Source organism: Anas platyrhynchos, chromosome 3 (genome assembly GCF_047663525.1).
Source record: "Anas platyrhynchos isolate ZD024472 breed Pekin duck chromosome 3, IASCAAS_PekinDuck_T2T, whole genome shotgun sequence".
Taxonomy (NCBI): domain Eukaryota; kingdom Metazoa; phylum Chordata; class Aves; order Anseriformes; family Anatidae; genus Anas; species Anas platyrhynchos.
Window position 1 is genome coordinate 42,513,225 of NC_092589.1, and position 17,071 is coordinate 42,530,295.

General features: G+C 43.0%; 1 protein-coding gene across 5 annotated transcripts in view; it reads right to left on the reverse strand.

Moving 5' to 3' along the window:
• The window catches only part of EML4 (EMAP like 4), a 203,683-nt gene that overhangs the window by 141,964 nt on the left and 44,648 nt on the right, over positions 1–17,071 (reverse strand). For 2 of the 5 annotated variants that reach the window (XM_072035759.1, XM_072035761.1), the window contains exon 1: positions 15,076–15,322. The exons of 1 other annotated variant lie outside the window; for it this stretch is intronic. In XM_072035759.1, the coding sequence (XP_071891860.1) occupies positions 15,076–15,100 (25 nt within the window). In that variant the 5' untranslated portion in view covers positions 15,101–15,322. Of the gene's footprint in view, positions 1–15,075; positions 15,323–15,969; positions 15,989–17,071 lie in introns of those variants that run through there. 2 more of the 5 variants (XM_072035760.1, XM_027454137.3) reach the window with 2 other exon arrangements.

Sequence of the window (17,071 nt, forward strand, 5' to 3'; positions counted from 1 at the left end):
TTTTCTTCTAGAAATGCACACACAAAGATAATATGATAGTACACAAGAGCTTCTTTGCCAAAATATAGTTTCCCTGTTCATCTTTGGGAAGTCACTTCTTTCTAGTAAAGATTTCTATCTTTTTTTAACCTATTTTTTGCTTTGAAAGTATATGAGTTTTAAGCTGTACAGCATTGCATGCAAAAGACGTGTAAATAACCATATGTCAAAGAAAGGGAAAAAGCTACTTCAAAGTCAGCTTTCAGTTTCACAAAAGCAAAATACATGGTACAATGCATAAGATGATCGAAAATCCATAATCCTGAAAAGAAACTAGGTGGACATATTAATCATACGTCAAGTAGTACCTGAAAATAGGGGTATATAATACGACAGAAAGGTTTCAACTGAAGAATGCACATACACTGTAACTGGAATATAGGAGCACTGTATAGTGACTTTATGCAGTTTTCATAGACGTCAAAAAGACCTGTCCTAAATCCTGCCTAACGTGCGAGACACCACCAGGTCAAGAACAATCTGAAGCAACATTCTTTGAAACATTCAACTATGAACAAAACAGGCCAGACCTCCCTCAATCCCTTTAAGTTAAACCTGTTTTGGGGAAGGAGTTGTACACACATACATGCACATACATGCACACACCAAATTTTGAAAAATTCCCAATTAGATCTGGGAAAAAAAAAAAAAAAAAAAAAAAAAAGGACTAGTCAAGTTTTAGATGTTTAAATTAACATCAACTGAAGGCTGAAAGGCAAATGTATGTCACACTATCAAAACAATCCACATGTACTGATAAATACAATGTATGTTATATGCTACAGATACTTTATTGCCAATTTTATTTTACTTTCTCACAATTCCTTTTACCATTTTATCAATAGCTTTGAAAAAAAAAAGGCCCTTTATGGTCTATAAAAAGGGAACAGCAAACATTGCCATTAATTCACAAACACAGCAGCCAAGTTACGACTTTGAGCCCTTTTACTGCTAAAGCTGCTCTAGCTGTATGAACAGGAAATTGAAGTTTCTGCTGCAAATAATAATTACGTAAATGCAGATAATTAAAAGCATGTTAGAAAGAAACCCTGCACACATATTCCACCTTTATTATTTAGCTAGTCAATATCTGAATTGATATCCAGACAGCACACAAACAGTAGGTCATGCTATCCATCTCTGAAGGTTTCAAATCACTGTAGTTAGCGATGGGGAGGAAGGAGAGGAACACGATCAAAAAAGACAAGTCCCAGTTTGGTTTCAAATCCCACCTGCACAGACATCACTCTTCTCTCTACCCTTCCCTAGCCCTCACCTCGAATTGTTGGCTGGGTTAGGGAAAGTGAGCTCCCTTCAGCTCTCTGCAGCACAGCAGCAAACAGAGGCTTCCTGCACGGGAGAGGACAAAACCATGAAGAATGACCACAGCAATGGGACCACATCCAGGACAGAGAAACAATAGGGAAAATTTCATCTCTGACAACAGTTAAGAAGATACTCATTTTACTTTATTAATTGACTTCAGCATAGCCAGAACTTCAAATGCACAGTTTAAAAGCCATAAATATTTGATCTGAAGGATGGACATTTAACTCCTAGGTGACCCACACTTTCAGCACCACTTAAAATACCAAAACTGGACAAATAAAAGAAAACGGAATGGACTAAACAGAAGGACACCAAAGGTCCATGGCCACTGCAACAGGAAAAAAAAATGCCAAGTGATCCCAGTACCCTTGGGGTTTGTAGCACACAAGTGCTGCAGTGATGCCCAGGCAGTGCACACAGCTTTGCCAGGCTCCATCTGGGCTCAGAAGTAAGCTATATATTTAGCTGCGAGGCTTTGTGCAGGTACAGAGAAAATGGAACTGCTTGGTGCTTGTGTACCTTGCAAGCTTCATATGCTTATCTTTTGAAACACCTTAATGCACAGGGAACAGTGCTAGACAGCTTATGCTCTCCCTAGTTGAAAAGGACCATCACTTCAACATCTAACTATTAAAATCCAAACTAAACACTCTCCTAACCCCATATTCCTCTAAAGGCAAAGAGTGGAATATATGCATACAATTATTTTTTTGTATTAGACACGCATATAAGATGAATGATCAAAAAGCTGTTCAAAACTCCAATGACTTCCTATCTGAAAAACTGTCATCGTAGCTTAGAAAACAAAATGCTAGATTAAGTACCACTCAATGCTATACAACTCATTGACAAATTATCCCATTAAAAATGCAACATAAGAGTCCTTCAAGCAAGTCACATTCCCCTGTGTTCTCCAAAGCACACCAGGATATTTAATCCAAACGAAACAATTCTGCAGTACACCAATCTTACTGTGAAAGGGCAGAGGAAAACAGAAACAAGCACATTGGTATCACATAAAGCATTGTTGGACCTGCACACACACACACACAAAAAAAAGCCAAGTATGGATAGTATTTATACTGTAAATGTTTATAAATACAACTTATTAGGATGCTTACTGATGTTCAGAAGCACGGGATCTCAATTCTCCACATCAACAACAGTGACTAGTAGAGCCATATGTTAAGATACCTCTTGAAAACAATTGTCCCAAAAGCAGCCAACAGCAAGTTCAAAACCCACAATGAAACAACAGCGACAATGTTGCTTGGCTTACAAGCCCAGAAGAGCATACATGTACAACTGCTTAACAAGAGCTGCCCTCTCTCACAGGTAGATGTTTTGCAAATACCAAATCTAAATGTATGGAATTGTCACTTTTGCAGGACCAAAGAGGTATTTTCTTTGTATTGCAGTCATTGCAGGGTTTTTTCCCCTTCCTGTACCATATACTCTATGTAGCTAACAATTCTAAAGAAATAGTTGATGCAGATAACCTGGAATATTTAACTCTCCTGGACTGTATCAATATCTTTCCCATTTCCTCTCTCCAATGCGAGTATAAACAATACGACTTCTATTACACTGCAGTCTTAAAGCAACTCATTAGGTATATTTGCACTGTAATCAAGTACAAACAGGCACTTTCCATACAATGCATCTTAAAAGAGAAGCTTGCATCCAAAAGATTATTTAAGTAACTATTAACATCTACAGATTTGGCAACTATGAAAAATGGAAATCTATTTTAGACTTAATTTCATAATTAAACAATAACTTTCTAGATTTTTTCATATCCTGAAGTTGCTTTTTTGTTGTTGTTTTATTTTTCCAGTTCTTGGCCGAGGTTGTTCTAAACATCAGAGATTTATAAATTTGCAGACTGTGAGTTCAGATCCACTTTCTTTCCATCTAAAACAGCTAACAAGGAAAAGCTTGAGGACAGATGTTAATCTCATATGAAAATTACCTGTATTCTGCACACTTTAAAAGTTTCCAAATCAAGTAAGAATTTATATTGTTTTGCAATGTAATATTGTTTTGCCGATGTGCTGGCTAGGTTTCCGAGACGCAACACCTGAGACCCCACTGTACTTGGGGGTCACCAATTGCTTCCTCCCAAACCACCAAGGGATGAGGACAGAGCAGCAGCTCCTGGCACAGGAGCAACGGAGACAGATACGTGCCTGTTTAAGGCTCACACCTGAGCATGAAGGTTTTCTGTGTGAGCTATCAGCACAGCAACAGCACCATACCAGAGCACTGTTTTTAATGAAACACTAGCAAGCTGGATCGAGTATTTAGGAAAAAAATATATATTTTTTTCCCAAAATCCAAATTGCTTATGGTTTTCTATTACTATACTTAACCATCATTTTCTCTGTTTAAAATGCAAACAACTTTGGAAATATTTAAATATCAAAATGTTTTTCTTCATATCACCCATCTCTGTAGAGAAATAGAATCAATAAATGCTATAAATATAGCTTCCTTTAACTTCACAATACCAATAACACAAATATTTGTAGGGTTTGATGGTAGTTTTTGGTGTTCTTTTCCCCCCACACTTTTTAAAATCAAACAGAACAGAAACAAAAATTATAAAGCAAGATTAAATACTTTCCCATGGAAAAAAAAAATAAAATCCAGAGAACCCAGTTCCATCAGCTTACTGAAACTGGAAAATGCTGCTTTAGTTGTAGAATTAAAAAATATTATATTGTTATTCTGAACCTGTAGTCATTAGAAATGATATTAATATTAATACCTGTATTAACCTGCCTTTCCAGGTTTGGTCTCATCACCACTGGGTACTTTGCACCTTCAGCTTACATTTCTGCATAAATAAATGCACCCTCTGTAGCAATATGGAATCTTTTCACAGTTCCTATTCCTTGTAACCCATCCTTTCATAAATTGGGTCCCCAGCCACATCAGCTGCAAGAGAAATCTGGTATGGGATGAAAAAACAAAAGGAAAATATAAGCAGGGAGGCGCAACAGAAGAGGCCTTGCTGCTTATTTTCCTTTTGTTTCTCATCCCACACCATATCCTCCAGGAAGTTTTTCCTGGAACAAACATGATTTTCTAAGCCCTCTTCTAATGAAATCTTCCCCACCACCCCCCTTCTAAAAATCCAAGACGAGGTTGGTTAAACGCACATTTTTCAGAATGGAAGTGAAAATGGCTGAGCTTAACAGTGCCAGAAGACAGAAACCACACAACTGCCTGTGCTGTTTTTTCACTCTGAACAAAAACTGGAAGTTATACATGTGTACCACACTTTGAGACACTTCTTGATATGCAGGTAATGCACAGCTCAGTTTGAAAACAAATGCACATACCAAACTCACACTAAGATTTCAGGTATTTATTAGCTTCACACTAAATATTTGACTGAGCTAGAGTAGTTTCTGCAGATCCAGGCCATTAAAAAAGAGTTATAACAATTTTAAATAAACATGTTGACAAATAGAACCAGCATCTCTCTGAGCTAACACATTTTTAATGCTACACACACACACAAAAAAAGAGATCACATTTACATCAGAAATACTACTATCAAGTCCACATCAGCAAATCGCACTATTAATCATTTCACCATACCTATCTCAAAAAGTGCCTTAATTATTCATATTAATTAAACAATTACTCCTCTAGTAAGAATTCAGCCCCAGAATTCTGGAAGACAAAGAACAAACAGATTGCCTCCATGGCTGCAGTCTAACTGCTGCCATACCTGTGCTGACTAATCCGTGACCCATCTGAACACCTTTCAGAAATACTGTGGTCGCAGATCACTGAAAATATAACACATATTCCACAAATTTCTTCATGCCTGTCAATCTGACTTCGGTGCTGGGGAAGCTCATGGAGCATATTATCTTGAGTGCCACCACACAGCAGTGCCATCATGCATCACTTACAGGACAACCAGGTGATCAGGCCGAGTCAGCATGGGTTTATCAAAGGCAGGTCCTGTTATGACTAACCTGATCTCCTACTATGACACTGTGACACATTCAGTGGATAAGGGAAAGGCTGTGGATGTGGTCTACCTAGACTTCAGTAAGGCTTTTCACACCGTTTCCCACAGCATTCTCCTAAAGAAGCTCAAGACTTGAACAAGCGTATACATTGTTGGATTAAAAACTGGATGTGGCTGGGCCCAAGGAGGTGTGGCAAATGGAGTTAAATCCAGCTGGTCACTAGTGGTGCCTCTCAGGGCTCAGTACTGGGCCCAGTTCTCTTCAATATCTTTATCAATGATCTGGATGAAGGGATCGAGAGCACCCTTAGTAAGTTTGCAGACATCAAGTTAGGCGTGGGTGTTGATCTACTTGAGGGCAGGAGAGCTCTGCGGAGGGATCTGGATAGGCTGGACCAATGGGCCAAGGCCAACTGCAGGAGGTTCAACAAGGCCAAGCGCCACGTCCTGCACTTGGGGCAAAACAACCCCAAGCAATGCTACAGTCTTGGGGCAGATTGGCTTGAAAGATACCCAGAGGAAAGGGACCTAGGGGTATTGGTGGATAGCCGGCTGAATATGAGCCAGCAGCATGCTCCAATAGCCAAAAAGGCCAACAACATCCTGGCTTGAATCAGAAATAGCACGGCCAGCGGAACTAAGGAAGTGAACGATCGTCCCCCTGTATTCAGCTCTAGTGAGGCTGCACCTCAAGTACTGTGTTCAGTTTGGGGACCCCACTACAAGAAAGACATCGAGGTGCTGGAGCATGTTCAGAAAGGGGCACGAGCTGGTGAGGGGTCTAGAAAACAGGTCTTATGAGGAGCGGCTGAGGGAGCTGGGGTTATTTAGCCTAGAGAAAAGAAGGCTCAGGGGAGACCTTGTCACACTGCACAATTATGTTAAAGGAGGCTATAGTAAGGTGGGGATAGGGCTCTTCACCCAAGCACCAAGTGATAAGACAAGGGGAAATGGCCTCAAGTTGTGCCATGGGAGGTTTAAGTTAGATATTAGAAGAAATTTCTTTACTGAAAGGGTTGTGCAGCATTGGAACTGGCTGCCCAGGAAGTGGTTGAGTCACCATCCCTAGAGGTCTTCAAAAAACATGTAGATTTAGAACTTAGTAGCATGGTTTAGTGGTGGGCTATAGTACTAGGTTAAAGGTCGGACTAGATGACCTTAGAGGTCTTTTCCAACCTGAATGATTCTATGTAAATCTAGAGGACAGTGGTGTCAACAAGTCGTTTTTCTTAAATGTCGTATCATTTTCATGGAAAAATGCCATACCACATCCCATGGTGCTTAGAAACCAGAAATGCAGAAATCCTCCCAGCCCCAATGCATGAGAGACTACAAACAACAGCGATCTCACAACAGAGCTTATCACAGCTATCGCAAATCTGTCAGTAGTGACTCAGAGCTCTTTCACATTTATCCCATGGAAGAAAAAAAATATGCACAGAATTTGGGCCACTTGTTATTGTTGTCTCCCTTCACTCATGATTTTAACATACGTGTTTAGAGTTTGGGAAGAAAGCACTACAGCCACACCGACCCCTAATTTCCTGCTTGATATCTCTGATGGTATTTGCATAGCACACACTGGAACAGGAGGTGATAGCAGTTCTATGCAGCACTTCATAGCTAAACAAAGTTGTAATTTTCTTCTTGCTTGAGTTCTTGTTTAAAAAGGCTAATGTGATATTATGCAGACATGAGTATTGCTATGTCTTGAGCCTTGCAACTGAGAAATTTTCATTTATGGTTCTTACTTGAAGGTTCCTCCTCTCTGCATCTCTCTTCAAAATCACCAAGAACTAAATTTGTAGGAATGTTCTCTTGAACTTTCATTCAAATTCCAGCAATAAAAGCGCTAAACTGAAACAGTTCCAGCAGTTTTGTTCCGTTTCACGTGTTCAGATGTTTCAATACCTACTGCTTCTGGAAAGGAATTTGGTCAACGATACACTACCTAAAGGACATCTACAATTCAAAGCCACTGCAAAGTTTGTCATAAAAAACAAAAGGAGGTTTTTACTGGAGGATGTGTAATAAAATCTTAAGAAACATGGTTATTTTTTAGAAAGTGATGTCCAACCTCAAAAATTATACCTGCAAGAAAAACTTTCGGCTGTCTACTGCCATTTCTTATAGTGGTGTAATTAACTACAGATCCATGTAAAACGCACAACAGGAAACCTCTTAGGAAAATGGCATGGTCTACTTGTGACTGTGAATAAGAGGGAAGGAAACAAACTCGAGCCCACCCTCCTGCTGTTGTTTTGTACTGAGATGGGTGCAAAGCTCATCAGAACCCTGGATTAAAGGTGACATTTTTCCTTTTGTTCTTTAAGACAGAAACAATATAACATACAGTAAGCTGTAAACAAACTAATAGCTGTGCCATTTATTTCATATATATTTGGCGTTGTTAATTCAGTTGCTTGTGAGTGTTTGCTCACCACAGCAGCTGACTGAAATTTAGCATTTTAAAATAGTGTCTATTACTCTTATGCCATAAATTCATTAAAAAACATAAAATGTGATGAAATCATTACCTCTTGTATTTGGACAGTAAATATGATTTTTTTCTTGATAACAACCATTTCTTACTTTTGTGTCCTAACCCAGAATAATGAAATCCAACTACTCTGTCTTTAAAATCATAAAATTCTCATGAAAAAGCATTTCCATTTGCTTTAGCTAAAGCACATTTCTAGGCTTAATTTGCAGCATCCCTTTAGAGAGCCAAATCTTGGGCTTAAAAGCATTTGTGACTTTAATTTATCCACTGGGTTTTAAACTCCCAATTTTCCCAGAGGATTATGAAAGCCTGCCAATTCAGCTTGATGCATTAGAACTGTTTACACAAGTTCAAAATACATTTAAACATAAAACAGTTTGGTTTCAGCTCCCCCTATCCCCCTTTTTTTTTTAAAGCTCAAATTAACTGGAAGAACAAATGGGAACCAACTCCAGACTGGAAAACTAGACTCAAAGCTAGAGGTGAGTTTCAGTGAAAAACATGGAAGAATCAGACAAGAGCAACTGTTTTTCACTAACTTAATACAACATCTGAAATCCAAGGTAGATGAAACTCTCCAAAACTATAGCGTAGTTTTGTACAGCAGATCTGTATTGGTTCATCTCTTCCCCTTCCATTGCGTTTTTATTACATGTAAGAGTCATACACATACACCAGCAGCTCTAGAGAGATAAATAAATTGTATATAACACAAAGTGTAAGGCTATTTCTACAATAAGACAGATTTGCACTCAGAAAATTTGCACTGCCTAAAGGTTGCAAGACCATGCAATCCACTCCACTAGACAGGTGCACACCAAAGAAAGCAACTGGATTCTCCAACACTTGCTAAAAAAAAAAGTTGTCCTTCCAAATGAACAGCACGTCACACAAAGTAGAACAGAACAGACACTAGAAAGAGAGAATAGTCGGGAAAAAAAAGCAGTTAAAGAACATCAAGACACATCTATATTTAGTAAACAAGTTAGGCTGAAATTATTGAAGATGAGCAGAAAAGACAACCTACTGAGATACACAAACACAAAAATAAATAAATAAATAAAAGTATTCCATCCAATCAAGTAAGAAGTTTTGGGGTAGAAAGCTTAAGAAGAATACTTCTACATACCATCAGCAAATATTACATGAATACTGAAAACATGGAGCCAAAAGAAAATAATATCAAATAAAAATAAGAAATGAAAAGGGAGTGAGAAGGAATAAAATAAAAACGAAGGAAAAAAAAAAAAAAAAAAAAAAAAAAAAAAACAGAAGAGAAACATTTCATGTGTTCCAAGATTTAGCAATAAACTCAGACTTTTAATCTCTCTGGTGTCTCTCTTCATATCCCACCCCTCTAACAGCACCACCCATTTACGTCCACTGACCGACTTATCAAGTAAAGCTGCAAGCTTGTCCACAAACACAACATTTCTAAATCAGAGCACACGTGTGCTTCCTAAAGATGACTCAAAACTCTCAGAGGAGCTTGCATGGGGTTTCCAGGTAGCCATCCTTCAGCACCTGATGAGAGAAAACCACAGAAAACCAAAGTTCTGCATTGATTTGAACAAGCAGACAAAGTTAAAAAAAGAGTAACAGTTTCCCTTCAAACTGAGAGCCTGGACTCATTTGTTTACAGAGAAGAAAACAAGGCAAGCAGTGGCTCCACCTGAGCTCATGGGCAACTGTAAAAAGATTTCTTGAAAAGGAAGTTAGTGAAGCTTATAAAAAACTGTTTATCAGGTGATTCTGAACTTCTAAACAGAAGAATGCCCCTACTAGAAACAGTCAACACCAGCAACAGCACAGAGACCTGCACTGTCATCATACGTGCCACGTGTTACAAAATTAATTACCCTCTAACACCCTCCCTATTACATTATGTGTGGGTAAAACAGGAACAACATTCTTGGCCTTAAAATCACATTCATTAAGGATTAGATTTAGCAAGGACCTAAAGAAAGAAGGGCAAAATAAACCTCAATAATTGATGGAAACCACACTAAGGGAAGCAGCTATTTTGAATAGCAAGGAGTGGCAAACAGAATCTCCCTGCACATTAGTAACAGTACAATTAGCAACGTAATGCTGTTAAAAAGAAAAAAAGTGCTTCAGAGGATTTGTAAGAGCACTGTTCTTGACCGAATTTTTCCTCTTAAATACCTCAGGATATAAAACAGAGCGGGAAAAATCCTTTCAGAGCAGGATTTTCAGACAAGAGAAAATTCTGTCAAATAACTATGCTTCCCATATCAAAAATACTCAGTTAAAGAGTATGAAGTACACATCATAAGGTGTGTACTTAAAAGCCTTTCTACATGAGAGAGAAGAGAGTCTTTTTAACAGACTCTCCTGTGTTTGGGGTTTATGGTTTCTTTATTTTTAAAAGCAAGAGTGTTATTCACAACCAGGCTAAATATTGCCAATTTCTCCATGCAAAAGAGACTGCTTTTTAAACACTCAGTCCTTTGCTTCTCAGCTTGGCGACAGCAAAGGGCTGCTACTCGCTGCCCACTAACTAAAACCCATGCAAACAAGAGGTGGGCCACCACTGAGTTTCTAAAGCAAATGGCCTGTCTTCTTGGCTGCTCTTGTTTAGTCACCCCGGTGCCAATCATCCTTCTCAGGCAGGATAGACTTGTGTCCTGCCAAAGTTTTTATTTTTAAGAACACTAGCACACTGACAATAGCACAAAGCAGTCCCATGAGCACAGCCCCGTGAATTAAGTTGAATTCACTGCCTGTGGACTAGGAGGGCAACTGTTAAAAAAATAAAAAGTCTTTATATTCTAGCCCAAATAAATGACAACTTGTTGTAGCTAGTCACTCCACATGCTCATTTTTCTCGGTACAGAACCCAGCCACAGATTAATCACAATGCACTTTCTTCATACGCTCTGAAGACACAGTGCACGGTGACCACAAGATCCTTTCTGCTCCAGTTCTCCTGCCCACTCCAGCGTACCTGCCTGTTCATCACTGGGGCCAGAGAAAAGCCTTAAAGGGCTTTAGCAAAGCCAGTGCTTCAATAAACTCTACTGGCTCTTCAAATCCAGAAGAGGAGCACATCCTCATAGAAGTGCCTCAGCAGTTATCCAGTCCAGCTTCAGTATAGCTATGAAACAGGTATGTTTTCAAGCAACTTTTATGCAATACCCACCATAAGAAATGAGGAAGAAAAAAAAAAAAAAAAAAAGAAACTGACATACATGCCACCCCTTCTGTTAGTAGTTGTTAGATATACTACAGTTAGTAGCAGTACACAAAGTGACACAACACATAGATCCCATGGTAATAAGAATCATTTTCTGCAGCTCCCCCTCCAGTAACATGAACAGAAAAGCCTCACTCTCCATTTAGTTATTACAGCTCTCCTTTGTCTTCTTTCTCTGAAAAATAGGCCTAAGCTCAACTACTCTATTTTTTTCCTTAATCCTCAATTATTTTGTTTGTCTGAGACTTCAAGAAAGGATTGATTTTAATTTCTCTGTGAAAATATTTTCAATCATAGAGAATTTTACAGTAAAAACTGCACCTAAGCTTCAGGGCATGCTGCACAGCTGCACAAAACCAACTGTCAGAATTCGGAAGGTGAGAGCTCTTCATTTACTTCTGCAAGTTCCTATTCTCCCACAGACCTCATTGCTGGAGAGACTCCCATTAAAATACTTCAGACCATGCTGTTATCATATGCTGGTGACAAAGTTGGAAACAGCTGTACCCTTTTTTTTTAATGCATCTGATGAATGCTTCCATATCCTTGTTTACAATTAGTTATTGTTACAGAGCTCAACAAACAGAAGCCTTCTCAGAAGAGAAACAATGCAACAGCTATAAGCGCAGTGAAAAACTGTCCACCAAAGAACATCCCCTCACCAGCCCATCATAGTTTACTCTTCACAACCCTAAATCTAGCAGGATCAAAAAGATCTCATACCTTAGCCAGCTAACCCTGCAAAAAGTAAAAGGGGCATGAACAGCTTAAGAGTTGCCACAGAGAAGTAACACACTAGCAAATGCTTCATGTTAAGCCAGCTCTCTGAGACACCTTTCAGCCACAGGCATGCATTTGCTGCACCAAAGAAAGTACCGGTTCCAGAAAGTAAAGTTTTAGGCCTGAGAAAGGCGGCAGCATCCTCCATGCTGCGGGAGGTTCACAATACAGTAAAGCCAACCTGAGAGTTTTGCCAGCAGTGCAGTCCTACAGCCTTCTGCTGGGCCACCCGTTCACTGTAGGCTCACCAGCACCAGCATGAGGGTGAAGGAGATCAAGGGCAGTTGTCTGCAGCATGATGGCAAAAACAGGACTACCTTACTGACAGGCTCAGCACCACTATTTCTCACAGGGGCTTTTTTTTTTTCCCCTCTTCCCTTCTCCAGAAGTGTGTTGTTCTATTATTTTGGTGGAATTAACAGCTCTTTCCCCTGAAGATGCCACCGCTGTGTTGTTTTGATCAGGACCCTTAAGCAAGAGAACTTGGCAGACCCAGAGGCAGACACCCATGCTGTGCTCCTGTCTCGGCGAGGGAGCGGGGCAGAAGCCCAGGCGCTCGGTCCAAGTTCCTGGACTTCTTGTTCCCATTCAGAAGCACATTCTTTCACTTCAAGCGATGCATCTGAAAAAGCGGGTGGCCAAAATTGACTAAGCCCTCAATTCATTGAGGCCTCTGATGAGCGTAGCGTTGGAAACGCTTCAATGCGAGGTAAGGCTGTCTTACTTGACGTAGCAAATGGGATTTAATAACCACTTTACTACTGGTGATGTTCAAAATGTACTGAAGTCCCAATAAATATTAAATATTTCTGTGCTTTATCAAGAGTAAATCAATACCTATTGCAGTCGTGGAACTTAATTCATAATGCACAGATTATTTTTTTTCTCTTTAGAATAATTGCATACTCTCCTCTTATGTACAATGTTATATAAACATGTCCTAAAACAATAACTGAAACTTTTTTTTTAATTACATATTAAATGGTTTCTTTCATCTCTTTATTCTCATAAAAGTTTCAGTGTGGAAGCCAAAATAAAACAGCTGCGTAAAGTATTTTCAACTGCAAGAGACATGTAAGAAGGTATTTCTGCCTGTGCTGGAGGGCACAATCTGTAATAACATTTTGCCTTCCAGATAATGACAGGAGGCATTAAAAGGACAACTTGCTCTCTAATAAGCTCGCTTGACTGGTAGAGCACGCACATACATAGATAGCAGAGTTTTGCCAACAATAATTTTAATTAATTTTTACGTTTCATTCTAAATTACATTAATTTATGGCCTTCCTAAAAGGCGTTTAGCCGACAGCTAATTAAATTCAAGCCATTAGATTTTAATTAGAGATGTTTAAAAAAAAGTCTCAAAACAATTCACACATCTTTGTGAACGCTACATGCTTGTTATCAGCAACAGCAAACAAGAGACGATTATAAAAACACAAGAGAGCACGGCTGAAACCTGAAAACAAGCAGGCCACGTGAAGCTTCGTGCTTTGAGGCTGGAGATTCCGGCCATGCCTTCTCCTCAGCCCCACTCCAGAAAACCACTCTGTACCAATGCCTATTGTAAAATCAAAATCGGAGTCCAACAATGAACATCACAACATACACTTTAGAAGGCTGAGCTTTGCTTAATCCTCATTAAATTCTAATGAAATGGCAGCACTTCTTGACCAAACAGTGAAAAAAATTAAAGGTCCAGCTGGAGCCTCTGTTAATAATGCAAGTGGGATGCTCTGAGCAGCCGATTGCTGCTCCAGTGCAGGGCACTGGGACATCCAACCGGACTGCGTTACTCTGCAAGCAACCTCCGTGCAGGAAAATAATGCTTTATGATTTCAAAATGATTGTCTCCCCCCAGCCACCCTCCTCCTTACAACAGTTATTTCTAAATATGGACCTCGGGGGGGGGGGGGGGCAGTACTTCACGAGTGAAAGCAGCATGGGTGCTCTTTGATATGTTGATCAATTTCTGTACTGGGTAAAAAGGCTCATAAATATTGAGCGGGTCGCATTTGCATGTGTCACCCACGGGCACAATTTTCCCGGTGAAAAATGAGAACAGAACCCTGACAATTTCTCCCCGTGTCGCTTTTGGATCGGAAGATAGAAAATGACCGTGAAAGTTACTTGAGCAAGGATACTGTATCAGGCCAAAAGCCAGGCTAAAATAAATTAAAAAAAAAAAAAAGCGTACTGTTAATTATGGTGCACCAGTTTGGTTTGGACACGTGCCCAAAATGCTGGAGTGGAGTAGACATTTCGAAAACCTTAAAGGTTAGGATCACACTCAGCAGGATTTAAATGAGTCAACGTTTCCAGCAAATCGAGAACTATTCGCTATTATTTCGGAGAGGCATTGTAAAGAGAAATCGATCTGTTTTTTTAGCGGAACTGATTTACTCTTCTCCGGGTGATGGACCGAGCCCGCAGGAGGTGCAGCAGGGCCGAGAGAAGGTGCAGAAGGCGAGGGGCAGGTGGGCACCGCTGGCAGGACTCCCCGCGCCGTGCCACCGGCGGAGCTCGCAGAAAATAAACAGCAACGTGCGCGCCTGGCGAGCCCTGCGCTTGGCAATCCCTTCGGCTCGCACTTTTAATCGGGGCCGCTTCGTGCTCCGTGCGCTCCGTCCTCTGAGAGGCTCGGAAAAGCGGGCTGCCCAAATGTTTTCCTTAAAGCACCCGGCGGCGATTTGCCGCATGCAGCCTCGGGGAAGTCGCCGAGCAGGCAGCCTGTCAGTTTCCTGGGGATGTTTGGGGCGAACATTTCGGGTTTCGGCGCTGCTCCCGGAGGCCGAGCCCGAAGCGGGCGTCCAGGAGCGACCCCCCACTCCCCGGCTGGCTCCCCCCGGGCCAAGGGTCCCGAGAGCCGCTCCCACCCCCGGAGGGAGGCAAAACCCAAGGGAATTGACGGGAGCAGGGCAAGCAACTAACTCCGGGGAAGCACAGAACAAAGGAGGCAAGTGCAGCCGGAGCTCTCGCAACAGATGGTTTGAAGCTGACCAGATTTCGCGCTGGCATCCCCTCCCTCCTCCTCCTCCTCGCTTTCCTCCCTCCCTCCCGGCGCGGCCAGCACCGCATCGCCCCCAGCCCCGGCACCCCTGGGTCCCCCCAAACCGCAGGTGCGCGCCCCCCCGGGGGGGCAGAAGGGCGGGCGGGAGGCTGCCGGCAGGCTCCCCCCGTGCCGTGCCGTGCCGTGCCGTCCCGTGCCGTGCTCACCCAGGCTGCCGGCGAACCCGTCCATTTTGTGCCGGGGGAGGCTGGCGCCGCAGCCCAAGGCGATGCCGCTGGCGCCGGCCGGGACAGGTTCATTCACCCGCGGAGCAGAGGCGCCGCAGCCCGGCGCTCATGAGCCGCCCTGGGGCGGCAGCAGCTCCTCCTCCTTCCTCCTCCTCCTCCTCCCGCGGCTCCGTCCGTGCGCCGCGACCCCAGCAGGGCGGCGAGCGCCGAGCTCCTCCCGCCGCCGCCAGCGCCGCCCCAGCGCCCCGGGCCGCCGTGCTGTCGTGCTTCCGACTCCGCCCGCCCCTGGCAGCCGCCGCTTCCCCCCCGGGCGGGACGGGGACGGGCCCCGGGACGCGGCTGGGGACGGGGAAGTGGGCGGCTGATCCGCCGGAGCCCGCCGAGCCCAGCCCCGATGCGGGGGGGATGCCGCCGTGCGGGGTGCCGGGGGGTTTGGGGGGACGGCGCCTTGCTCTTCTCCGTGCCGGGCGGCAGCCCCAGCCTGCCTTATTTCACCCTCTGGAGCTTGCACCGCTGGGAGAGCCGGTTGGGCGACCGAGGGTGATAATCCCAGCCATCAACACAGAAATTCCCATAGGCGGCCGTGAGCACGCCCGCTCAAAGCGGGCTGGGGGAGCTTTCGTCCCGCCGGGCGTGACACCGGGGGGCTGTCACCGGTGTCACCCCGCGGTCCTCACGGTGCCCGCAGCCCCGCTCCCGGCCGCTCCTGCAGCTCCCAGCCCTGCGCTCCGTGCGGGGGAAAAATGGGAAGGAGAACCAGAAATACAAGTCAGCCATGCTGCCTACCACCTAGCCTCTCCTCCCGGCGCGTTAGGCAACGCGGCCGAGCCGGGCGATGCATCGCTTTCTCCCTGGTCAGGAAAAGCTGCATACCCATTGCGACATCCTGTTTTGATGCAAGTGTTTTCCCTTCACGCACTCAGTGGTAGCGCTGCGGTCGTGCGGCAAGAGGGGTGAGTGCCTCACGCCGCCGGCTTTTGCAGCCATGTCATCTAATGACAGCCCGGGGATGGTGTTGAGCAGGACTGGGGAGAAACGTGGTCTGCTGGAGAGCAGCACGGCCCCTACAGCTGCGTTTCCCCAGCACCTTCCCTTTAATGAGGCACAAGTGCGGTTAACTTGCTGATCCGCGACACGAAATAAGCCAGCCCAAGGCACTCGCACTTGCTCCTTCCCACTGAAGCAGAGCCCTGTGTAAATTCCTCGGGTGGGGATCGGGTGTTTCAGCACGCTGTTGAATTAAACAGAAAGCATGCCCAGCTGCCCTCTCGAGCTCTTAGCAGGACTGTCCTTCAGCCACAGAGTTACAGCGAATACACCTGCGAATAAAATGCCATCTCTATTTTATGGACTGGAAACTGAGGCACGGAGGAGAAGGTGGCAGCAATAGATGTTTATCGAGATGTTTAATTACCAGCGAAACTGGTTAGAAGTGTGAATGGTTTTGATTATCTGTATCCTACACAACTTGCACAAAACTACATCAAAGGGTAAAGCGCTGCAAACAGAGCTACTTCTTCGCGGTCTCATTTTAAACACAAGATGAGTGAGGTTCTCAAGTACTGTTGGAAACACAAAATCAGTACTAACATTTAAAAAATAAAGCTGTTCCACTGTAGAGCTAAGGAACTGAATAAAACTCAGGAAATTAGGAAGGACGTGTACCTCCATGTGACTTATTAATTGGGAATTCCTGAAGAGCAAACTCTATGCAGGACTTAAAAAAAAAAAAAAAAAAAAAAAAATCTGTTAAACCCCAGCATTTAAATCCTTGTGCTACCTTCTTCAGCCTGAGTCAACTTCTGAATGCTGCCTGAATTTAGGTGGGGGCCTTGTTTGGGGTGTTAATTTATTTATTGGTTGTGTTTATGGTGTATAGAACAGATGTATTGTGGTATAGGTTAGAAACGTTTAACCAAAAAAAATCTGCACTTCATACATATGTGGGTGTGGGTATATCATCTTTAACAATTTT